Below are 26,129 nucleotides of genomic sequence, written 5' to 3' on the forward strand. Positions count from 1 at the left end.
GTACACATTTTTCTCAAGGGGCTTGCGGGGAGGGTGGAATCGTAAGAAAGTACTAGAGAATAGCCTCACTGGGTCCCAACTGCTGGACCTAGCTTGCTGTGTGGACTGATGAATTCTACTTTCTTCCGGGAACAGAGTGGGGGGCACAGTCTCATGTGCTGTAGGAGGGACCAGAGAGGAGGCAGCTGCCCCTATGCCAGCAGGATGTCCCCACACCCCCCAAAAGGACGGGTCCATCTGTTCTTAGTCACCAATCACTTCAGATTTGGGGAAGCCACTCTCTCTCTCTCGTCTCCAGATGACATCTCTTCAACCACACACCAGAAGAACAGCTGCCAAGGGGCTTTTCAGGCTGGAATCTATAACCTGGGCTGACTCTGGAATCTAGGGCTTTATCCATTTACATGGCAGGAGGAGGCTTTTTACTAGCTATAGTTAGCTGAGCTTTCTTAAACATGGAGTGTCACTCTCCTAGGTCAGCTGCTTCAGGAGGCCCTCATTTCTAATACCTTCCTCCTTCTAAATGAATTTCTTACCCACTAACTATAAAGCCCCATACTAGTCCATTGTTCTTCAGAAATACCTTATGCTTTCCTATCTCCATAATGCTTCTTGTGCCATTCTTTCAACCTAGTACATTCTCCTCTCACAAGAATGAATTTTTTTGGGGGGCTTCAAAATCAAGGTGTCTCCATAATAAACCCTTTCCTGACCACTCTGGATGGAGGTGAGCTCTTCCTGCTCTGAAGTCGAATAACACTCTCTGCCCACACACACGCAAAACTCTTTGTTCTACCCTTGGAATGTCAGGAAGGTTTAAAACAGAAATTTGACTCCTTCTCTTAGCATTTCCCAGTTGTGCTCTGTAGAACTTCAGGCTTACAGAATACTACTAGATGTTAAAGAAAGGAAAAAAAAAAGAGCTCTTCTTGGTAAAATAGAATGAGAAATACCTAATTAGACAAGATTCTTTCTGAAGTATTTCTCAAAGTCAATGTTCATCATGAAACTTCAAAAAGAGAATATAATATGTGGCATTTCCAAGCTCACAGGGCCACTGGGGATGAAAACCCTGCTTAAAGGAAATCAGGCTTCTTGTGCCTTTTCCCCATTACCTTGTAATTTTATTTTTGTCCATATCTTTACTCTTTGTCTATTTCAAAAATTTATTTTTCAATTACAGTTTATATTCAATATGATTTTGTACAGCATAGTGATCAGATAATATCCTTTACAAAGTGTTCCCCCAATATTTCCAGTACCTGCCTGTACCATACAGTTATTATAATATTATTGGCTGCAGGCTTCTTGGGCTTAATGACAAGTAAACCTACATGTATTCAACTGATGGTTTTCCTCAGTAGTTCTATCAGAGTTCATATTCAATGTAATATAAAACACATTATTTATAAACATGCATTTTAAAAGGATTCCTGTAAAGAATCCATAGGGAACGAGACTCAGTTTTTTTTCAAAAGGAATACTGCCTGGCGGATTAATCAGTTTGTACAGGGGTCTATATTTGATCACAGAAGTTTCTAAAGCAAGGAGTATCTCTGTTCAGCTCAACTTTGCATCTTGTATGGTACAAGTAACATAAAAGTAACACAAGGAATATTTAGGGAATAAACAACCTCTTGGAGCCCATCACAAAGAAAAACCTTCTTGTCTTCTAGAAAGGTAGCCCGCATATCTGAGCAACTAATAAACATGACATTCACCCCCCCATCCCCATGTTTTCTTATCTCTGGACAAAATAAAGCCACTCTGCTCTTCTTTTTCCCAAGATGTCATGTGGGACATGCGGGCTCATCACCTGCACATGCCATGATGGGGGCACTGAGTATGGAGAGAATAAGGGACGGGGAGGTAAGATGGGGATGTCGCTGTCTCAGCCCCAGGAGCCGTCCCTACCTGGTAACAGGTGCCAAGTTCTCTCCCGTTGGCTGAGAAAGACAACATGCCCATTGCCAGATCCACGAGGCAGCCGATCTCCAGGTCCACGTTGCTGCGACTTGATCGTTGGGAAGTAGCTATGATGTCCCCACCCCAGACCATGTAGCAGTTGCTGCGCTTTACACTAGGGGCCAAAAAGATAAAAGGCACTGAGTTGGGACTGGGGCAGTTTGCAAGCAGGACTCAGGGATGAACTCCCTGTGGTTTGTTAGTCTGTCCCTAATAACGCTTTTTCCCTAAATAAGTTCATTCAGCTTCAACCCAGTTTCCTCAGGCACAGACCACTCAGTTTAGGGATGTGATAATCTATCAGGTTACTTTGGTCCACAGAGCCTAACATTTGGGGAACTGCTCCCCAGCTCAATGTCAGTCCACTGTTCTGAGCCAGAGAGTGGGGGTCGTGGTGCAGAGATAGAAATGGAGGCACAAGCTGGGTGACTCCCACAGACAGACTGGTACAGGCAGTTGGTGTAAGAGGCAGGAACAAAATTCTGTGTTCGGAGTCCCAGCCCAGTGTCAGGGCACAAAAATAAATAAATAAAAATAAAAATATTAAAGACATTTGGAGACTCAGGGCTACATTCCTTGGGATGTCAGGCCTGGGCCTAGGAAGACTTGAAAAATAGATCAAGTTGGTCTCAGGTGGAAACAAGACACGTCTCCTGGGTCCCCTCTGGGCCATAACCGGTCAAGGATTTCCTCTGGTGGCAGTGCCAGTGGATTGGCTGTGCCTAAATGTGTTTTCCTGAAGATCCCTAATTTCTATCCAGTGGTTGCTATGGATGAATTTGCAATATCTCTTTTGTGTTTTTGGTGCTTTCAATCACGACAGACTCTTGGGACGAGGAATCCTGACTTGATCAGCTGAGATGTGATGTGGCACATCGTTTTATTTCTTCTGAAGTGAGTTCTCTCAGGCACCTCGGGATTCTTCTCTGCCTTGTTGTTCTGATGTGGCAGAAGTAGGGGTTTGCCCAGAAATCACGGAGAAGAGTCTGAAATGGAGCCCAGAGCTCTCAACTGTCCATTTGCATTTCCCATCCTTGGGTCATGTTTTAGATACATGATGAAACTACCTACTGTTTTCCCTAATAACATATCTCCCCCCACCATAGTACCCACACCCACCCTTTTACTTAAGAATTTTTAGCCTGTGCTGCATTTCCCCTTTTTAACATTGATAGATGCTGGATGTTTCCTTCTTCTGGGGGGTGGGGGTTAGAGGGAAAGAGACTGCTGCAGGGAGGGGTGAGGAGCCCCCTTACCTTTCATGGACCCGGCCTCTTTCATCCCCGAGAGTAACAGTCACTGTACAGTTTTTATTCAGGTCAAACATTTCACTGTATAAGTGATAGTCCGGAGTCACCCATCCAACCCAGACGCAGGAGGGGTCCTGTCCGGCAAAGATGCGGATTGCGTAGTAGCACTGCTGGGGAGTGAACACAGGCGAGTGAGTGGCCCCCAGTTAGGGGCAGACTGTGCTCAAGAGGCAGAAAAAAAGCAGTAGCACCCTTGGCCCTTTTTTTTTCCTTAAAAAGTGCACATGGTTCTAGAGGTGTACTGCACTGCATTCTAGAATTAGAGGAAGGGCTGACTGGAGAGTTCGGCTTCCTTATTTTTCTGTTTTCTGTCGTGCTTTGGCAACTAGAGAATTGAATACGTCATCTACCACCCTCTACTCAGGACATGCTGCTGAGGAAATAAGTGGCAGCTACTCCGAACGGCCAGCACAGAACCCTAACCCTCTCTGGCCTAACCATGTTTGCCCTGAGAGGCGGAACAGCTGAGACTTATAGAACCCCTGCTACAGGTCCCACTTCTACAGGGAAGTCTGGGATATCTTTTGAAAATCTTGAAAAAAAGATGCTGTGAAAAAAGCTCCCATTGTTGTCATTAGGCTCACTGACACAATGTGGAGAATTACAGCAGTGCTTGGTGGATGCCATAACAATTTGTGAAGTGTATCTCTATGTTACAGGCATAATGAAAGCTTTAAGGTGACTGCTTCATCATGTTCTTTATGAAACAAAGCACATTTATTCTCAATGAAGTTACCTCCATTTGTTCTCTGTCACATCTTTTAACAAGAAGATAAAAGGGTCAGCCTATTGAACCTGGGCTTGAATCTTAGCAGTGGCAGCTATTAATCACATGACCTTGGACTGGTCATTGGTGTACTCTGTGTCTCAAGGTACATAACAGTGTCCATCCCCCAGGGCTGCTGTGCGAATTGAGTGGGAAGGCGATGCAATGCGCCTGGCACAGTTCCCTGCACATTCTACGTCTGTGACCACGGCAGCAAGAATCCTACTCCTGATGGCAGTTGACCTGTGAGCTTGAGACTGTAGGGTAAGGGATGATATGCATTTCTTCCAGAAAACATTTTTTGGGGGTCAGGTGCTAAAAGAAAATGAGAGTGAGAGAAAGAGAGAAGTGAGGAAGGCCTGCTTTCTAACTACTGTTTAGTTATAGAAAAGAGACCAAAAGCAGCCTCCATTTTCTGGGCTGGTTCCTCGGCTCCTTCTCATTTGATCGCTTTCAACATTACTCCTGGCACTGCTGAGAGATGGGCGAATTGATTCATAGGAGTTTACACAAAAGAGCAAACAAAAGGATTAAAGTAAGACCCACCCCCCCAACTGATATTCATTTCTATTAGACAGCAGTGCTGGGTGCCTGGTGACAAATGGGCAACACGTACACAATGATGCCCAATTAGATGCTCCAGGTAGAGCTTCCCCTGTGCAGTCAGTAACTGTCTCTTGTTCCCCCATCTGAGCAATGCCATAGATGTGCTTTGGAAGCATCAAGATGAATATTAAAAGACAGAGTAATTGGCAATTACAGGGGATCTCTAGACAGATCTTTGCTGTATGGGGCATATTACCAGGCACAGCAAAGACTCAAATAATTAAAACCATAATTGAGCACATTTACTTACTGTTGTTGTTTGAGAGAGTATTTCTTGCATCTGCTTCCTGGAGGGAAGATAATCCATGTTTTAGTTATTCAGCTGTAGAGAGAATTCCACGATGCTGACAGGCAATTGATCTACCTTTAATGACGAAGGCTAGTTTAGGAAGCTATTTTCTATACATGAGTGCTCCCGACTGGTCTTGGGCTTGTTCATTTGTAACCTGTTACCACCGGCCATGGCTGTGGCTTCCAACTCTTGTCCCTCGGCCCAGGGGCTGGGGGTGGGAATATTGAAAAGACTCTAATACGTTATTAGGGATAGGTCTGAATACATTCTGTTCTCTTGAGTAGCTGTGCCTGTTTAAAGCTTGGTAGATAGTGAAATTCTAGAGGAAACCTGGATGAGACAGCTTCAAACAGGCAGACACACATCGACAATTAAAAATAGACAGTAGACCAAAGAAACACAGTAAGAAATATCTTCCTTATCAGGAAGGAAGAAGTCACATTACTCACGAGTCACCAGCCTCTGGGTTGGACATTGGCCACAGTTACACAAAGGCAGCAGCATTTTCCTCCAGACACTTCTAACTTCACACAAAGGCAACAGCCATTGCACCCTCTCATTTTACTCTGAAAACAGAGTCCTTTAGGTTGCAAGGTGGCCAGGGACTCAGGGGGCTTAAGAAGAGCAGAAACTTTTCCACTATATATGACCCTGTGTAGCTTAATTAGTCTCTTAATTCTGCATTGCATGTGTGTGCACATACATGCACTTGTATGCCCATGGTTACATGCACAAGCCCTCTTTTATCTGACTGAAAGCAGAGAGACCCCTCCCCATGGAGGTCTAGTTGTGCTGAGGTAGAGTAAGAAACAGACAGACAGAAAGCCAATTTCATAACAGACACAATGAGCACCTCCAAGAGAGTTGGAGGTCTCGCCCTCACCTTTTCTGGAAAGCATCACCGTCCAGACAGGGGCTGTGGCTGAAGGAGGAGTGGCACTCCACGGGCATGCTCAGGCGGCAGTAGATCATGCTGGCGTTGCTATTCTGGGTGCCAAACGTCTTGTGTGTCACCTTGAGGCACGGGGGGCTGTCCATGGTGCTGTCAATCCTCACAACCTACAAACACCACAGGTCCTTTACCAGACACACCCAAGAGTGTGACTCAACCCTGTCCCTCCTTCTCTCATTGCTGTAACACATGTCAATGCTCTCTGCAAACTGAAAGTTGTCACCAGTGATGACCGTACCATTACTCTCAATGTGACTTGTACCCTTCCCTATAGAAAATAGTGGATCTTCTTCTGGCTGGAGAAATTAGAGATTTAAAAACACTCCCACTGGGTTTTCTGCAAGGTTAAGGGTGGAGAACAGGTGCAAGGCAGGGGCGCAGTATCTGGATAATGCGCCATGGTGTCCACTGAGGCTGACCTTTCAGGTTAGGGGGAAAGTGGCTAAAGAAAATCTTCCCAAAGACTTCTCTTGCCAGCAGGCCTAAGACTATCTGAGAGAGAGGGTGATGGAAAGCCCAAATCTCAAGAAGAGAAATCACAGCTCCCTTGGAGAGTCTTGTCTCCTGTTGGTGCATTTCCCATCTCTGCCACAGCCACAGCCTGAGTGCCCCTCTCAATATGGGGAATTCCCAGCACCGGAGAACAAGCATTGCAGGAAAAGAGGAGGAGGAAAGCTCAAAACTGGATTTAAAAAATGTATGAGTGCAGGGGGTGGGGTGGGGAGCAGGGACGAGACAGTAAAATGGGACTTATAAGCAAGTCCTCACGATCCAGCATTTCCCTCTGCATTCCAGAGACTAGTTTAATTCTGGGGACCATGAGTATGCTTAAGTATTTTTGTGTCGTTTGCAGATTTTTTTCTTAGTGGAGGGTCTCTAGCATCCATCAGCTTGTTTGTCAGCTTCCTAAAGTGACGGTTGGGTAGGAATCTGAGAAATAAAATTCTACACTGTGTAAGACTGTGGGGAAAAGTGGGGCATTAAGAGCTGGTGCTTGCTGAATTTAGATTGTAAGGTGAGTTAAGGGAACTTACAGGCTGGTAGAAGCAAACCACTGAGTCTAATGCCTCAGTGGAGCTGATCTGACTTCCCACCAGTGCCCCACCCACCATCTTCTGAAAAAAACCATGGTAGGCAAGTAGATGTGGAATCAAAATTCAAACCAGGGGAGCCAAATCTTTGGCTCCACTCAGCTCTCCCTACCAGATGAGAGCATCATAAACAACTACTATGCTATAGCTTAAGATGCTGGAAATGGTTCTGTAGAAATTAAATAGGGCCTAAAAGATGCCAGTTTATGAGCATAGAAGAATCATGTCCAGGAAATCTTAAATATAGGTACTGAACATTTTTAAGAAAATGGCATTAAGGTCTCTGAATACTATATTGCTATGACAACAGCAGTATAGGAATGTCTGGAGAAAACAGAGCGGCCCAAAAGCTTGGAGACTGATCTGCAAAGTGGCCACCGTTTGTAAGATGCCACTGAGCTGCCCCAATAAAGGCGTCTGCAACTGTAGCTCTGAGGACCAGCCAGGAGAGGGCTGGTAGGCAGCCAGGACACAGACTTAGGTAAGCAGCTGCCCTGTGACCAGAGCATTAGCAAGGGCTTAGTGCCTTGGCCCACCTGCCCTGCCAGGGCCGCCCACGATGTGTAACATTACCTCTATGTGTGGATGATCCTTTGGCACGTTGACAAATGTCGGGAGGCGCTTGCTGAACCACATTGCAACATCTCGGTTCATGTTGACAGCAAAAGGCTCAAAGCCCTCTTGGAGGCCGCACATGGTATAAAACTTGAAGGTACTGGCATCCATCCCGAGGTTCATGCGGCCAATCTGAGACAGTCCCAGGGAGCAGATGGGCACAAAGCCTGTAGGATGGGCAAGAGAGCCCTGCCTGAGCCTGCAGTACTGCCCCAGGAAGCTGCGAGGAAGCCGAATATGTGCTTCCTAACGGCACTGGGTCCCAGTCACAAAGATGGGACGCCATGCTGTGTTTCTTCCTGGCATGTAAGCTCAACAACACAAGGCACATGGAGATTATGGCTGCCCTTGGTGAGTGGGGAAGTAGTTTGGTTTGAAATAATTTGGGGGACAAACAGTCATCCAGCCAAGATTATTCTTAAACAGTAAATAAACACAAGCTGTAAAAGTGAAACCAGTAAGAGAAAAAGTAGAATTCTTTCTCTATCTGTGTTTTAGCTAAAATTGCTATCAGGCCTGGGGATTTTAACTGCCCCAAACGACAGCACAAGAAAGCTGAAGAGTGACTTGGTGCCAATGCCCGACTTTTCTAGGGCTCAGCATATTTCCAGGGAAGTAAGACCTCTAATGGTTCTTCCCATTTTAGCAGTGTGATTCTGAGAAGTTTTCAATGCTAACACTATGGCTCTGCTTGTTCACGAAACACAGTTTATAAACCCGCATCCTCCTAGCCTATGGTGATGGTCCCTAACCGGGCAGGAAGGCAAGAGATTTGAGCAGAAGCTGTAGAAAACTCTCTTCCCTCCGACAGTTCCTGTCTCTCCAAGCTCGCAGCACGTTACAAAAACACTGCCTGCAGAACAGACCAAGGCAGAAGTCCTAATTGTTCAGTATTCTTCTCTGTGGGCTATTTATACATCGCCATTGTGGACCAACAAATCAGCAGCTCTGGGAAAGCACTAATTATCCCGGATTGGGGAGGATGTGGGAGGCAGGCGGCAGAGAGTGCTCGGAGCGGGAGGCAGGCTCCGAGGCTGGTAGCTAAACCAGGGGGTGGAGCCCCCGAAAGGAAACTGGTGTCACTTCTAGTACAGGGATGTTTATTTAGGGGGACATTTAAAAGCCGATTTTGGTAACTTGCATTCCACAGTAAGAGGAGGACCATTTTGATCATAGAGACCAGGGCTAAAACGTGCCCCTTCTACCATGAGTGCTTCTGTACTGTTACCTAAGGCACAAAGGTTGTATGTAAAGAAGCAAAGGAAGTGGAAAGTAAATCCCTCACAAGCTAAGCTGCTTGCTTTCAGAAATGATGCAGTCATTAAGGACACTATTTACAGTAATACTGTTTAATATAATTTCTGAATACAGCTTTAATGCAATCCTAGCAGAATAAGAGTGATATCTATGTTGAGATTCTCCTCTCAGGGCCACCAAGGACTGGGAGTAGACAGATGACCATGGCCATGGCCCTCAGGAAGGTGGGTGCACAGGTCAATCAGACAAGCAACCATTCAACTTCCTGAGCACTGCTGTGCTTCTGGTATTTTCACATGAGGAAATCTGATAGGTGGAACTGTCTCCTTTCTACGGATAGAGATTTTTATGAATAAGAGACCTTTGGAAATCTGACTCCAGTGTGAAATAAGGGTTGCTTGTTAGCAAATTTCTTCAATTGTCACTGGGACAGAGGGCTATTATGTGCTATAAGAAGTGAAGGAAGGAGAGGAAGCTGTCCACAGAGCTCGCAGATATAGAAATGACAAATAAAATACGTTAAGAGTGAGTGTTGTGCTATAAAGATCCCTCCTCCCAAGACAGTGTTTTGGTCTTTGATGTGGGGCAGTGGGGGAGCAACCAGAAAACTACCACCACAATCATCTTTCTTGGGGCCACGATCCCAAAGTGTTTCAGCCAGATGTGAGAAGTGATAGGACGTCTTCAGAAATGCTCTCTTCTCCTCTCTTGTCTGTTAACTTGAATGGTGGGACAAACAACAGGTGTAAAAGCCCGAGTTGAAAGAAGCATGGATGAGGACTTCTGAATAACCCAGGTCAAATGAATAACTTCCTGTGAATAACAGTCACACTAACAATGTAAGACACGTGCTGAAAGGAGAAAAGGTCGTATGAGCACGGAGCCTTGTTTCCTAAGGAACTCATCATTCCTAAGCTATCAGCGGAAGACACAGCCCTCCACTGGGGATGAACCTGGAGACATGAGGAACTAACAGACTTGACCAAGGTCATAGAAGGGCACATGATAAAATGGGATAAGATCCCATAGCCTCTGACTCATAACCCAGCTGCCAGTCAGTCTGCAAGAGAGGGGGCGAATATTACAGGGGATGATGCCCCAGATTAAACAGCAGTTATGTGCCAGCCCTGCGGTCTACACTCGTTACAGAGGCAAGTGCAGTTGCTACAGGGCAGAAGCCCTCTTCACAGGGGAGAGCACAGTGTTGCACGAGAACAGGTGAGGCAACGGAGCCATGGAGGTGAACGCCATGGGAGGGAAAGAGTAGGGACCTCCTGGGGGCTACATGGGCACAGCTGGGACAGCTCCATAAAGCAGCAGCAAAGAAACTAAATCCAAACCTTAAGTCAGAAAAGAGAAAACCTAAAAAGGACTGAGAACAAAGGTAAGTCCTTATAAGGCACCAGCACTTTCTCCTGGGCAGAATACTTGATAACTGGATACATTCAATCAGCTCTACACGTCATGGACAGGCTCTGGCTAATCATTTTCCATATCTAAAAATTCTTCACTTGAGGCACTAACACTTGATGTAACTTTATAACTCTGCATGATGGGTAAGGGGGAACCATGACGATAAAGCTCAATAGCTAATATTTATCAAGCACATTCTAAGCACTGGGCTTAGGGCTCTATAGATATGGCTCATTATTATTTCCACTTTACAGATGAGGCAACTGGGACTTAGCAGGCTGAATGACTTGCTCGAGGTCTGTCACCCAGGAAGCAGCAGAGCCAGAATATGAAGAGGGCAGCCTGAGGAGCAGCCCAGAGCAAGCAATGGGGGGCGAGAATTCTTATGCTCAGTGACTTGATTTGTGACTAACTCTTCCTTCACTTTCCTAGTGGTTTTCCTAAGTGTCATGCAATTGTTGACTAGTCTGCCTCTAGCTCAGGCAGCCTGAGTTCCATGACCATAAGACCTAGGGCTGAGGACTCCAGGTCGCTTAGAGGAAAAGGGCTGCCTGTCACAACTGGGCACATGGCTCCCTGGAGTTGACCATCTGGTGAGGCCTCATGGCAGGTGAGGTCCCTGGCAGGATGTTCAGGATGTGGTGAGGCCTGACTCTCATAGGCGCTTCACACATGACCCAATTAACCCACAGCTGCAAGTGAGACTGGAGAAGGAAGATGAAAAACTAAAGGGGGATGGAAATATCCCCTTCCTCTTCGAAGAGGGTTGAGAAGAAAATGTGCAAACAGCATTATCTTGAACCAAGATGTGCATGGAGTTTCTTGCTCTGGAAAGGGAACGGCAAGAACACATGCGCTTAAATCCTATAGATAAGCCCAGGTTCTGATACACTTGGTATCACAGGGTTTCATCCTGATTTTGTGATTGGGAAGGGAATGGCCGGGAGGTCATCTTTTTATAATTTAGGATCTTGGGAAGAAACCAGTTCTCTGGAAAACCCAAACTGTGGATCCATTTTTATTCCATTTCAAACTGAAGAAAGACAAGAGAGCAAATCACTACCAGCAATGGAAAAACAGATCTTGGAGAGAAGTGGGTAGATGACTGCCCAGACCACTCCTGAGGTGTTTCTGTGTGTCTTAACCCCACAGCATGTGTTTTACCCTGTAGTTTTCATTTCCCACTAAGCCTCATGAAGATGGGGTTCAGGGATAGCGCTGAGTTTGTCACAAGCCTCGCAGAAAACACAGGGAACAAAAGGCATGTTTCCCCTGCCACAGCCGCTTTTTGAAGCATACCGCCCATTAGCAGAAAGACTGATGGGGCAAGTTTTGGTACCAGTGTGTTTGTGTGCAGAGGGCATCGACTCTTCTGCAAGTTAAGTTTCATCTGCTGCCTACGGAGGTGCTGCCGTCTGAGCTGGGGGAGCTGTTAAACTCCGACAGGCTAATGGCAGGAACAGCCGAGGAGCTGCCCCTGCAGGCACCAGAGCTGTAGTAGGAGCAGGAGGTCCTCCAGGGGAGCACCTGGCACAGAGGCAGGACAGGAGACTGGCACTCACACCTCTTCCAGACGTCAACTCTGAGGTCTGGCAAAATGTTCAGGATTTTATCTTCTGTCCCTTTAAACGGAATAAAAGAGAAGACTAATTGCAAATGTTTCACCATGGAAGCTTCTGAGCTTCCAGACACCTTTACAGGTGACAACATTAAGAGCTTTAATGGTCCAGGCCAAGGATCGGGGTCAGGAACAATGATTAGAACAATCTGAATGAGGCAGGTAACCGCATATTATCTACGATGCAGAAGAGGATGGAGAGAACAACTCATAAAAAACCCAGAGGAAAAAAGAGCCATCAGTTTTAATGTCTGCTCCCATTCCTTCTCTCAAAGGACTAACAACTTCCCACAGCACAACACCCACTGGGATAATGGCCTGAATCAAGGCTGGGGACTGGTGACCAGAACACAACCGCACAGGGGATTTTGCTTTATGGGGGCGACAATGCATGAAATGTTTTGTTTTCAACAGATGCTTTTCCTAACAGCTCAGAGCAAGATCAGCTGCCCCTTTCCATTTTATACAGCAAACGGAGAGACGGTACATGGTTATTCCAGGGCTCTGAGCCATTGTTATCAAAGAACGGCATGCAGACTCCCTTTTAATTACTCGTTCTGAGGCATCACAGACAGAAAGAGCCTTTCAATTACCTTGTCTCTGTGTTATTAATGTTCAGTATGATACTACAGTTTAATGTGTTAACATAATGCAGTACAATTCTATTATAAAACAGCTTCCTCATAGTAGACTTTGTTATTCTGAAGGTCAAATCACATCTCTGTACACAAAAATGTGTGTGAGGTATTCCTTTCATTATTAACAGATGATCTCTAAAAGCAGAGTTATTCTAAAATATCCCTCTATTTTGTAGCATTCCTCTGCCCAAACCCTACAACAGCTCTCCATGCCTTAGGGAAGGAAGTCCAAGCACGCTTGGCTCAGACTTGACAATGAAAGTACCTTGAATGAAAAGACTGTGTCCTGGTACCTGAGGCTGTAATCTGTACCTTGTCTTATATGTTCAGCTTCATCTTCCATACATTCCGCACATGAACCTTCCAACCTGCCTGGCCCTTTCCTGCAGTTTCCCAATTCCACAGCAATCCCCTGGCTGTGTCCCGAGGGGAGTGCCGACCCCCCGAGGGGGAGTCATCTCTGACTCCTTATTTAACATTCAGTGCCAATCCTGGTCTCTTACTTTCATTCTGTATTAGTTACCTGCCATTTCTAACCAATGGCTTTGCATTATTATTTTTTTCATATTTTAATGTTATTTATCTGTTTTGTTTTTATTCATCAAAAAAGCCTCATTTAAAAAAATTTAGCTTTCTGACTCTGGGCTTGTGCCTTGCACAGTTCACAACGATTTTCTGCTCCTCAATAAGCGAGCACACTGGAACCTATCATGGACACATTCAGCATGCATGGCTTCAGCACAGATCCTACCGACGCGGTTTTTCCTTTTAGACTACCTTGGTAGAACATTAGGTCTCATGGCATGCACTCTGTGAAGTCAGCCTGGGCGCACGCCATGTGCAGGGTTTGGTGTTTTCCCAGCCTTCTTGGTATGAAGGTAAACAATTCTACTACCAGGGGATTGGGACAGCCTAGTTTAGTTCAGCGCTGTATCACAGGACAGTCTCCAGCAGATGGAATGTCAAACACTGGACCACTGTGAGTGCCTGTGGACTCCATCCCCAGAAGAGCTCATCTTATTTATTTTTACAGCTAGAAAATGAACTCTCTAATAAAGGTACCACTTGCAGGTCTGTGTATCGTAGACCACTGCGTCTCATGCTTTAACATGCATACAAACCAGAGTCTCTTGTCTGAAGGCAGTTTCTGATTCAGTAGGTCTGGCAGGGCCTCCTGAACCACACAAGTGAACTGCACTTTGAGCAGCAAGGCTTCGAACTTTACAAAGTTTTCCTAACTCTGCACCATGGACAAGATTCTTATTTCTCCCTTATGTTGAGTCCAAGCCTCACAGATAGGTACCCCTCCCCACCCAGTTAACACACAGGAGAGCCAGGAAGAACTACGGACCCCTTCCACCCCGGGTGCTCTCTTCCTTGGGGATGAGCCTGAATCGTTTAGTGCTTCATTTTCTTCATGGCCTGAAGAAGAGAGCGCTGCCCGTGGAGGGTGCTGGTGAAACATCTGTGTCCTAAGAGCAGTGCCAGGAGAGGCCGCCTGCACTGCCCTCAGGTCCACCTACACATTTCCCTCCTTCATCTCTGACCCAGGGCATCAGCCTTTCTTTCTGATGGCAATGTCCTCCCCACCTGTATCCACAAATAAGATTCTTTCTCTAGAACTCTGCCTTTTAAACTTTGCAGAAGGCATTAAAATAGGACCCCATTTGCTTTAGCCGTCCTGTCTTTCTAGGAAAATCCCTTGACTCGCCATCTTTCTATTTGCCCAGATAGGTGGCTCCCAGACAAATCTTTAAAGCTCTTTTATGGAACAGCTGGATAGGAGTGGTGCAGATAATAGGTATCTGTAAAAAGTATGAAAGTGAGTTATAAAGCTAAAGATACTCTGTAAGTAAGAAATATTTAGATTATTTCTTAATATTTCTTACTTACAGAGTATCTTTAGCTTTATAACTCACTTTCATACTATACCTACAGTTTCATGTATTTCTGCTGCTCTTGCCTGTGCAGTTTTATCTTTTTTTAGCTTTCTCAGTGGGGACAGTTTCTTTTTTGTGAAGTCCCAGAGATTTAGAGCTATCAAGGAGCAATAATCATTTTAGAGGAGTGGGGATGAGATAGGAAGATATTAAATCAAGTGGACCCAAGATGTCACAGGTGGGGGCTGGGCAGAGGCAGCAGGAGAGCCCACTGGAGGTCTCCCCACTGGAGCAGCCTCTTTCCCCTCAACCTCACCGCCGCCTCCTCGTCTGTAATGAAGCAGCAGAGTGACAAAACTCCATCCAATGCTGTGTGCACAGCACATAGTAGTCATTGCTGTAGAAATTTTTTTATCTGGCAAGGAGGTTGGAACTTTGTAGTCTACCCTCTTATTCTCTGGTCTATTGTAGATGGAAAAAATGAAGCTCATAGAAGACAAGCCAAGACTCTCTGGGAGCCACAGAGCTTGTCAGGAGCGAGGCAGCTGACTTGAAGTCCAGTGCTCCTTTGTACCAACAAACTTTGTACATAACGTAGTTCTTCGGACAGGAAATAAGAAGCACCAATTGCTCCTTTGTGTTTTTAAAGTGCTGCCCTGATTGCGGTCTATCCATGGCCATTAATAAATACCACTGTGCTTGGGTTTCATGCTGCGGTTGAATTGCAAAATAAATTGTATTTCATTCAAGGGAAGAGCTAAGTTGAACTTTTGTGTTTCAATGGTTTTCATCAAAGCTTCAACTTCAATTACACACACATGCAGACTGACAATTTAAATCAGAAGAAAAAGATAATTCTTTAATTCACTGACTTTCCTATTCTGCCAGGGACATCAGTCCACATGCGATTAGCATTTCCTTTGTAATACCAGGAAATCTGGGGAAATTTGAAGTGCCAAGGTACAGACCAGAGATGTGGGGGAGAGCTCCTTCATCAATCTATCTGAAATTCAGAACTTACACTTATGCTGTACATATCCACTATCCCTAGTATTTATCTTGATTTCTTCAATAATGATTATATAAGGGCTTTTACCACCAGAGTTTTCACCACCAGGTGTTCAAATATCCAAAGGACAGTATACTCTAAACAAAGAGGCAGACAAGTTCACCCAGCTCTCCCTGGATTTTCCTACAATTTTCCAACTCCTCTTGGAGTTGGAATGAAGGGAAAGGTGGTCGATTTACCATTCTCGATCTCGTAATCTGCGAAGGCAAGTTCTGAGCCTTTGTTGGTGATCAACAGCTCCCCGTTCAGTGTGAAGATCATTGAAGCATCATCCAGGTTAATCATACATCCAACCACATCTCCTGGCTGCCAGGTACGTCCAAAATACCCACTCCCTTGATGCCAACGCTGGCCCTAGGAAATAAGATCCCAGAGCTTAGAGACATGAGGTCCTAGAAGCAGCCCCCAGGCAGGTAGAGAAATGGCCAAAGGAGCAGTTTCTCCTAACTGGCAGTAGTACCTGGTTTCTATAAGGTACTCACTTCTCTACCAAGGACAAGTCACAGGGAGGGGTGATCCATCTTACAGATGAATGAACATGAGATACATAAAGATCATCAGAAATGGTAGGTCAAGTCTCCCAATACCTTGGCAGCTATGACAATTAGCGGGACTCTCCCTAGGACAAAGTGGTAAGACTTTCCTAGATACTGGCCACACAGTGTTCTGTGAACCTCCTCTGGGGTAGAGACAATGAGCTCAGGGACGAGGGCAGATATGCCGGTGATTACAGAAGGGACTTCGCTATACAGTCCTCCCCTTCACCAGAGCAAAGAGCAAAGTGATAATCACTAGGCAATAATCATGCAATGGTTTAAATTGCCAGTGGTGGTGGCCACTGATTTTGAAGCCAGAGACCCAAACATTCACTACTTCCAACTTCTGGGGAAATGTTTGCAGAAGTTGGACTGAGGATGTGTGGACACTGTCCAGACTCACCTTACTGCCTTCAAACACAAAGGCTTGGTCATCAGCCCCCAGCTCAACATCAGGCCGACAGCCCGGCCTGGCCCAGCCAACACGCATGTCTCCTCCAGTCACCACCTCAAACTCAAAATACCACTTTCCAGATCTCACTGCATAAGACCGCTCTACCCGGAAAAACCGGATCTTGTCTATGCTGACTTTCTCCACAGCAGGGTCAGCTACCGTGAGAAAAAAAGGGAGTTGAGGGTACAGAGGGAAAGAGAGAATGCAGAACTTTATTAATTAGGTAGCATTCCCTATAAGAATTTGAAAACAACAAAGACATGATAGATCTCCCACTTTCCAACGTCATATTCTGTTCACAATCATCATTTGCATCATACCATAATAACAACAGAAGCTACCATTCACTGAGCAGTTACTTTGTAGTTGATCCATTAGAGACTGTATCTCAGTTTTTCCTAGCAGCCATCCAGTGAGGACATTTTACAGAGGAAGAACTGAGGCTCAGAGAAGTTAATGAATCACTTGTTCCAGGGCACAGAGCCAATAAATCAAGGAAAGTAAGGATCTGAGCCCAGGTCTGTCTTACCTAGAATCTATCCCCTTAACCACTTGTATTACTGCCCCGGTGGCCTGGCACATCCTGGCAGATGGGATGACAATAACATGGTCATAAATTATGAACTGGTCATTTTAACCAGTGTTAGAATTTCATTTAGGGATGAGATTACCTGGTCCAAAAGTAAGCTGATATTCACGTTAGGAAAATAAAAGAAATAAAGCTTTTATGACCAAATAACCTGAAAAGCCCAGCTGCCCTGGAGGATAATGTATTCCCTGTGGGACTGGGTCACAGACATGCTCAGCATAGACACATCTGTCAATGGGACAATGTTTTATTATCAGACACGGTTCTCCCCACTCATCCCTTGCTTTTTAAAATACACCATTTAATTTAGAACAAGCTAGACCTACTCAAAGTTAGCAGGTTAGCATTTCCCCAGAAGAGGACAGGTTCCGTAAACTACAGGGCCAGAACGAGCAATCTCCGCTCTTTACCTAGTTCTTGGTCGGATGGCTCGATGTTATAGCCATAACCAATAAACGTCCGGACAGCTTCTCGAAGGCTGTCCCTGTTTGACTTCTTGGTACGCTCATCCAGTAATGCATATGGCACCAGACGGGGATTTCTTTTGTTCTTCACATCCTACGCAAAGCCGGAGAAGAGGGTTTTGGAGTACACACATTTTGTCTTTACAAATGCCGTGTCCCACTGGCTTCCTCACATGAGTCTACCAGCTCCTCCCCCAGGGCCATGATATTTGGCAATGTACATCTTAGTTCTCTTCAGGATTAAATGAGTATAAATGCAAAGCTTTTACTAATGTGCAAAGCTGGCATGAAAGAAACACATTTTAATAATGCCAGGTTATGAATAAAATGGGGTGCCGTAAAATGTTTAGCAACTCCATTCTCAAGGCAAGGCAGATGGGGATTTATGTAACCACCCCTTGTGGAATTATCATGCCAGGATTTCAACTGTTGGAGCCTCCTCCCAACAGCCTCTTAACAGAGAAACATCTACGTGCATAGAGGAACATCAGAAAAGGTGGCAGAACCATAGTGGTCCATTTCACTGCAGTAGGCACACATTTGTATTGAGTCCTCAGTTCCTTAGGGAGCACTGAGAGGGCAATGACAACTGCAGTGGTAAGTCATTATGAATAAACATGCCTGGCATGCTGTTTGAACCCCGAGTCCCCTCCTTGCATGGTTTCCTTAGTTGTGGTCTTCTTCGCTTCTACACTTATACAGGTTCAAAGGCTCAGATATGAATGAAAATGTGTGCACCAAGCTACACCTGAACTTCCCTGACATTAACCCTGGTATTTACCGAGGTGAGTGAAGCTTTTCAAGAAGAGAAGTGTGCCAGATGGTTTGGGGGCTGAACTCTGGCTCTACACTCTTCCCCATTCCTTGCTGTGCTCTGGCTCTTAGGCTGACTCCTGCTCAAGCTAAGAATCTTGGCTGCCCAGGAATCTTGGCCTGATGAACTGAGTGAAGTAAAGGGGCACAGGCTTCTGGGGAGGCTGGTTCGTCGCTCTCCCGGGCTAGTGCCCCTCCTTTGCACTCTCAGTGGTGGATACCTGAGACCATTCCAGAAATATTGCTGACCTGTGATGTTGATTTGTGAGAGCCTTACCCTGGTCTTAGAGAGTGGCATGAAAGCTCAATTCTGCATAAGATATGCAGCCAGACGAGGGAATGAGAGCAGGTGCAGCTAGTGGGCACATGTACAGGGCAGCACAATCACAAGTGAGCCAGAGGAACAAAGGAAAAGCAAGCCTATTAATTTACACAAAATTGTAATGGTGCCTGGAGTTGATGTCAGTGTGACCAGTGGGAATACTATCCAGTCCCGAGATGCTATAAATAATGAATAAGTGGAGGCAGGAGGGACAGAGTGCAAGGACAACCCCATTTTCCAATCTAACGCCCGCCAAAGAAACTGGCATGTTGATGGATGGTCATATCTCCTAACTTTTCTAGCAGGCTTGACCCAGCGCTTGCTACCTGTCGAGTGGGCCTGACCTAGCACTTCTCACCTGTTGAATGCCATAGGTCCATCCTTGTTTTATTCTGTCTTTTGCCCAGACATTATGTGCATTTTCTGCAAGCTTATCCACTAAAATTTCCTGAGGAGGTAATAGCTTCACATCAGACAAATCCAAAGGGGCTGGCTTATAGCCATTGGACATCATGTAGCTACAAGTAAATGGACAAAAAAGTATTGTGAACACATCTGTACAACTCCCCCATTCCAGATTTTAGATCAAGAGCACATGGTGAAAAAACTATGAAAATAAGGTTGCAGCCAGAGGCTCTACCCTGTGGCAGAATGGAGAGCTTGGTTCTATTTCATGTCAAAGACGAAACCCTTTATTTACCAACCTTTCTGCCAATGTGTGTCACCAATTCCAAGGAGACTGTCAGTGAAAGTGGATGATCAGTGCGAATCCATCTTATTTCTAAAAAAACTTAAGTGCCTTACCAATAATCGGCACATTTAGCAGACTGTCGCCTTACCAGAAGCTGCTGCATCCTACTTTAAAACACAAAAGGTTCTAACCATACTAGCAAGGACAGGACCTTGAGCCAAATGGTTTCTTATAAATGAGCTGAGAATGACTGCTCCATTTTAGAAAGTTAAACCTTTACTTGGGGAATTAAAAAAACTGGCACTAGAGAAATTGTGAACTTAAGGTGAATTTAGCGGTTAGTTGTCCAGTCCAGGAGTCACAGCCTCCGATGTTTAACTTGAAGATAGCATGAAGGTGGGAAAAAGCTCAGTACAAGTCTGGGTAGATGCATGTCTGAATGGAGAGGGGAGGGGTACACTGTGCAGTGGCTCTCAGAAGAGCAGCTGCTCATGGTCACGTGGGGATGTGAGTCCAGAGGTGCCCATGGCTTCAGAGCCCCTGACGTGCACACCAGGGCCAGAACCTAAATGTGACGACTTGTAGGCCAAGGCACACACTACCCAGGAATCTCTGAGCAGTGGAAGATCCAGGGTCTATTGTAGGCGTAACATACTGTCCCTTGTCCACCTCAGGACACCTGGTCTTTGGCAGAGTCAACACCCATTGATTGCTGAGCACTGACCCCAGCAGCCCCGGCCAGCAGGCTGCCCCTCCAGCAGCTGCCTCTCAGATGTGCTGCTCTCAGCCTCTGAGAGTAGAGCTTGGGAGTCTAACAGGGAGCAAGGGGAAGAGAAGCATTTGATTCATGCTGGCACTGCTGTGGCTCATAACTAATTATGACACCTGTGTGACTGTGGGCACATCCGATCTGGCATGTGAGGGAGAGCGGACAAGAGCCAGGGGACACTCCAGTGAGCGTGTCTCTGAACGTGTGGGCACATGTGGCCCTGAATGCGCGGGTGAGAGGAAGAGTAGCACACGTGCAGATTTAGGGGCCCAAATTAGATCTTGGCAGAGACACTCATTTCCACAAAGGATTTATAAGGCTGGCTCAATGCCAGAGGAGTGAATCCTCCTGTGCCAACTGCTGATTTTATGGACCAGAGGCAGCACAGCATGCTGCATCGCTTGGTTCAAAGCTAACAACAGTAGTGCAGATCGGGCAGAAGGAGCAAAAAGAGGGAAAGACTGGAAACTCTTGTACTTCGGCAGGCTTCTGTCTGGGGATCTCAGTGCAGCCTTCGTAACTGGAGGAGCCTGGCACTGTCATCTGCCTTCACACATGGGCTTCCCATCCCTCCAGTTAAAAAATTCAGACTAAGGCATTATGATTTGAACAGTTAAAAAAAAATCACCTACTTTTTAGACAGTTTGACCTTCTTGAGGTCCTCTTCAGCAGCTGGATTCACGTGAGCAATGTGGCACCCCAAGGCTAGGAGGGTTCTGCAACGTATCAGAGGGGAAAGACTAGGGTCAACTGCCAGATAAAGGACAGCAAGAACCCTACATATCTGAGTTGACAAAAGCAGACAATCATCATTCATTTAGATCAGGGAGTTACCAAAGTTTTTCCCTAAAGGGACAGATAGCAAATATTTAGGCTTTGTGGATCATATGTCAGTTACGAGTACTCCACTCTGTCTTTATAAAGACTGAAGGCAGTCACAGATAACATGCAAATCAATTGGCTTTGTTGCAATAAAACTTTATTTATAAAAAGAGGTGGCTGATCAGATTGGCCTATGGGCCATACTTTGCCGACCCCAGATTTAGATGATAGCAGGCATAAGAATATAAAAAAGTTGGTTCGTAGTCCCACCTCGAGGCATTTTTGAGTTTACATATTTGCATTAGAATTGAACACTGCTTCTCTGATTCTAGGGAGCAGAGAATATCTTAAACACTCAGTGAGCCACAAGTCAGTATTTTTTGCATGTGCCTTGAACAGTGCCTGAGTGTGCTAGACTCTGGGAGGTCCCAGAACCGCACCCTCAGGAACCTTCAGGGTGAGTAAAGGCATCACACACATGAGCCTGAGACAAGGCACCTTGGACGAGCATGGCTACGCCAGCCAAACCACGGGGTTAAAGTTCTGCTCTGACAACTACAGACAGAAATACAACACCCGGAGAACAGGCAACAATTACAAAACAAGCTCAAGATGGGAGATACCAACTTGGGCTAAGTAAGAAAGTTAAAGCCTGAACCAGGCTTTTAATCATGGGTGGGATCACAGAGAAACTAAAGTTTGTTTTTAAATTGAATTTTAGTGAAATAAACCATATTTTCGCATTGGTTTTTAGAACTACTTGATCTTTTTTTTTTTGATATAACACAAACTGCAAGAAGCAGTTGTTCCTTTGAGTGTGTTGCTTTGTTTTTCTGCCTACATTTTCCCTCTCTCTGACAAACAGCAAATGGCCTCTAAAGAAATGTATATGCTAAGGAACAATGGCGGAGGTGTTCTTCACTATGCTAAATCCTTTTGTGGCATGAATAATCACCCTCTAACTTATCAGAATGCATTGTTTTCCAGGCAAGAGACATATCTTTGAAGCCTAGTTACAAGGCATTAAATCATCCATTCACTGTTTAGTCCAAATTCAATTCAATTCAACACTCACTTTAAGGTTTCAGTTGACATTTGTAGGTTATAATTCTTCTCGGTTTCGGGCAGCTTTGAAAACTCCACCAGGCAGGGGTGTTGTCTTTTATTGTCATCCCGTATCTAGGTGGCAACACACAGAACATAATTTAAGTCTGACAGCTGGTGCTGCTTTGGAAAACAGAAAAGGACACCCTGTGAAACGTGGCCCAGGCTGTCTCCATCCAGGAAGGCAAAGACAGCGGTTTGCTGATAGACAAAGAGATGATCTCTCTAGTAAATGATACACCAATCCCTAAGCTGCCAGTGGCTTTTGCTCTGTGGATTTGTTTCTAGTCAGGTGTCTGCATTTAGAACATACTTTTCCAGAGAAGCAATTTTACACATGGTAGCCATGCTCCTGCCTGGCCAAATTTGTGAAACCATAATGCTCCTGAATGGTGGCATTCTTCAGAACACACGGGACTACAGAATTGGGAGCAGTGCTGTCCAGCAGCAACATAAAGTCAGCCACAAATGGGCACCACACTTGTAACATTTTCTAGTAGCTGTATTAGAAAAGCAAAAAGAAACAAGTGAAATAAATTTGAATGATGTATTTTATTTAACCCAATATTTCCAATATATTACCATTTTAATAAGTAATTACTGTAAGAAATAGATATTTTATTTTTCTAGTACATCTGCAAAGTCTGGTGTGTATTTTAGAGTTATTGCACATCTCCATTCAGACTAGTCACATTTCAAGTGCTCAGTAGCCACATACGGCTCATGGCTACTGTACTGGACAGACATTAACTCATTCATTCATTCGTTCATTCATTCAACAAATATTGGTTGAGTGTCTACTCTGTGGTGGCACTGAGCTAGTTGTTCAACAGTGAGCTGGGGTAGCCCCCGGCCCATGAAGCAGATACAGTCTAATGGGGCAGGGAACAATAATAAAATGATCATAGAAATAAAGGTAAAGTTGCAATTGTGCTTAGCCCTCTGAAGGAGAGGTCTGTGGTGTTACAAGAGCATACATACAGCAGAGAGGTGGTCAGATTTAAGGAGGATATTTCATCGTAGCTACAGCAATACAGACATGCTCAAGTGCAGGAACCCTATCAGTAACTAAGCTGGGTGGTGCACAGTTTGAGGAAGATTCAGAACTTACCTAGCCTTCTGCCTTCGGACACGACCTTACACAAATCACAGAACAGAGTCAATTTGCAGCCTCTTTGAAAAATGTTTTCTAGCAAAAGAGATTCCTTAACCTCCTCTGAGTGTCCATTAATCTTAGTGATACATCTGAAAACCATATTAAACAAATTCTGATCCAAGACAATGAATCAGCCTCTTTACCAGCCATGTAGAAAGGACAGCTTTTCCGGGAAAAAAAAAAAAAAAAGGAAGATGAGAGGGCTCTCTAAGGGGCACTGAGGATCAATCACACTTGACGTTCCCTGAATAAAGGCAAGCAGCATTTGGAGGTGAAAATGGAAGTAGGTTCCTGGTTCTGTCGGGCAGAGCTGGTCTCCTCAAACTCCTGACCATACTAAACAAATGACTGAACGAGCCTGTGCTGGACACAGCAGAAGCTAGACAGGTGAAGCAAATTTTGGCTCGTGAGGTTCCCTTCCTTATCCAAGCCTTTGAAGGACCCCTCCACGTGGCAACAAGGCAATCTAACCCTGCACCATGGCTGGCCACTGGAACCCGTACCTTGCCGAAAGTCCAGCCAAGCTCTATTTTGTTCATTCCCCAAAGCTCGTGGATATTTTCAGCCAGTCTGTCTCGGATCTTCTCTAGGTGAGGTGGCAAAACCACCTAAAAGGAAGAGGAGCAAGTGTGAAGTCAGAACTGCAAGAACCAATTGTACTGAAATCTATCATAAAATCTATGTAGATCAGGTACCCTAGTTGTATTCACTACAGGTCACCCAGGAGGGGCGGCTTCCAGAGTTTCCTGCCTCTCTTGGCTTCCTCTCGATCTTGTTTGCAGATACTGGTGCCACCTGTGGATGCTTCCCTGGGCCTTATCTCCCCTCCTTCTGTACTCTCTTTTTGGAAGATCTCATCTACCCAGAGTTGGGCACTCCCAAGTAAGCTCATGTGCAGCCATGGTCGCTACTGAAGTTCAGGCCCACTGTTCCAACTGCCTGAAGGACTTTGCCACCCAAGTGAACTCAATGTGTTATTCAAAGATGAATTAATTATCTTCCCTTTAAACCCTTTTTTCTCTGTTTTTATTTTCTCTTTTTTTTGTTAAACGGCCCCACCATTGCTTTGAGCCTGGACATCACCCTCATGTCTTCCCTCTTGGAATTACCCATACCCTCCTACCCCCCTACCTATCCAGTAATGAAATAACTTATGTTTACTTACTAGGCATCTTTCTGAAGGGTGCCCTTCTCTACATCACTCAATCTCATTACTTTCTCCCTGGACCCTGTGAGAGCCTCACAATTGGTCTTTCTAACACCCCACCAATCTGCACTCCACACTGTGGCCAGAGGGGTGAGTCTACAAATTTAAACCACATTCACACACACTCTTCTGCAGTGTTTCCGCATGTTCCTCAGTGCTCCTGCGACACAGACTAGATGTCTTAACCAAGCAGACGGTGTCTTTCTTCAGTTCTCTCATCACAGTCCTCTCCAACACATCCTTCCAAACTTCTTAAAGTTCTCCCAAAAGGTCACATGTTCCACAGTTCTGCGCCCTTGCATATGCCACCTCTACCTTATTAATATGCCCCATGAGACACATATATGTGCATGCACACGTGTGCACACACACACCCCCCTCCATGCCACACAACAAATTAGAGACTCTCTCCTTGACCAAACTCCAGATAAGTGCTTCTTCGTCCTTGGCTTGCTCTCAAGACCCAAGTTTTAGCAAGAATCATGCTAAATTAGTCAGTGAGACTCCACTACCCTCAATATTTGATCGCCTTCCATATCTGATCAAATGTCCTCATTCCCCGCCATCTCCCGGGTGGCAGTGGATCACTCTGGTCTGCCTCCAGCTAGAATCCTGTTAGGTCAGTTTAGCAAAAACTGACCCCAACCCTTGATATTTCCTCTTAGTAACTGTCCATCACTGACCACCCTCAGCCCCACCCCCTCAACCTGCTCCTTGACGGTAAATCCCCTTGTTCTTGTATTTGGAATTGAGCCCTGCTCTGAACTGGAGTTCCTTTGCCCTTATTGTAATAGATCCTAAATAAAATTTGTTTTTACGGCTTTCACTGCTGTCCAGCCCTGGTTTTAATACAAACACCCTCAGTATTTATCCTTCTGAATTTAGCACACATGTCACCATCTTTGGGAAGTCTTTCCCAGTTCCCTTCAAGGTGAGTTTCTCTGTGTTTTCCTGGAACTTGGCTCATATCTGTCCACCCAGGTCGCAAAGTGGGGGGCCCAAGTACTTTCTCTTTTTCCCTAATTTTTAAATTACAGTTTACTACTATCATAATAGAACAAATTACAGTTGTATTTGGCTCTTACTGTTTAATTAAGATAATCTATTTAAACTAAGTGCTCCTTAGTTGGTTACAGAGGAACCACAGGCTTCAGTGAAAGAGGAAAATGTGGAAAGAGGCCTCCCAAATCACAATTTCAGTGACCTCAGTTGGTGACCACCTGGGACAGAACAGCACTGGCTTGATGACTGCCTCCTGGGGCTGGGCTGCACAGAGGGGGGCTCCCCTCTGCCCCCACTCAGCCAGGGGCTGGGGGTGGTTCAAGCACCAGGCACTGTTGTGTGTGTAGCCACGGGGCTGGACTTAGCAATACTTAACCTGCAAATTGGTTAATGTGCCCCAGGGGGAATGGCACTGACTCTGTGAGTATCTGGTATTTAACTTCTCCTTCGGCAATAATTTCACAGAATGGTAGAGTCTAAAAAATTACAAGGTCTTAGTCAAGATAATAAGTTCTGCCTTCCCAATGAGAACTTCCCTACTGTTTTATATTCTGACAACACTTCCCTAGATCCAGGGTCCATACACATTCAGCTTTGGGTCCTCACAGCACCGTTGTTCTGGTTCGTGGTTTATCTCCGCTCTTTAGGTTTTCAAGTGCTCGATTCTGCATGTTTAGAAACTCCTCTCCCTCTTTGGTCAAGCCCCTTTTCCTCCCTCATCAAAACTT

The 26,129-nt window shown here is 45.3% G+C and overlaps 1 protein-coding gene across 1 annotated transcript in view; it reads right to left on the reverse strand.

Annotated features, from left to right (window-relative positions):
• RYR3 (ryanodine receptor 3) overlaps positions 1 to 26,129 on the reverse strand; it is a 514,231-nt gene that overhangs the window by 173,273 nt on the left and 314,829 nt on the right. The window contains exons 21-32 of the mRNA XM_053665407.1: positions 23,696 to 23,800; positions 22,008 to 22,111; positions 20,743 to 20,826; positions 19,009 to 19,168; positions 17,462 to 17,609; positions 16,412 to 16,617; positions 15,652 to 15,826; positions 7,556 to 7,764; positions 5,823 to 5,998; positions 4,898 to 4,934; positions 3,222 to 3,385; positions 1,915 to 2,080 (exon numbers count right to left, since the gene is read on the reverse strand). Of these exons, the coding sequence (XP_053521382.1) occupies positions 1,915 to 2,080; positions 3,222 to 3,385; positions 4,898 to 4,934; positions 5,823 to 5,998; positions 7,556 to 7,764; positions 15,652 to 15,826; positions 16,412 to 16,617; positions 17,462 to 17,609; positions 19,009 to 19,168; positions 20,743 to 20,826; positions 22,008 to 22,111; positions 23,696 to 23,800 (1,734 nt within the window). The remainder of the gene's footprint in view (positions 1 to 1,914; positions 2,081 to 3,221; positions 3,386 to 4,897; positions 4,935 to 5,822; positions 5,999 to 7,555; positions 7,765 to 15,651; positions 15,827 to 16,411; positions 16,618 to 17,461; positions 17,610 to 19,008; positions 19,169 to 20,742; positions 20,827 to 22,007; positions 22,112 to 23,695; positions 23,801 to 26,129) is intronic.

Source organism: Artibeus jamaicensis, unplaced genomic scaffold, assembly GCF_021234435.1.
Source record: "Artibeus jamaicensis isolate MK-2021 breed Jamaican fruit bat unplaced genomic scaffold, CSHL_Jam_final contig_1132, whole genome shotgun sequence".
Lineage (NCBI taxonomy): Eukaryota > Metazoa > Chordata > Mammalia > Chiroptera > Phyllostomidae > Artibeus > Artibeus jamaicensis.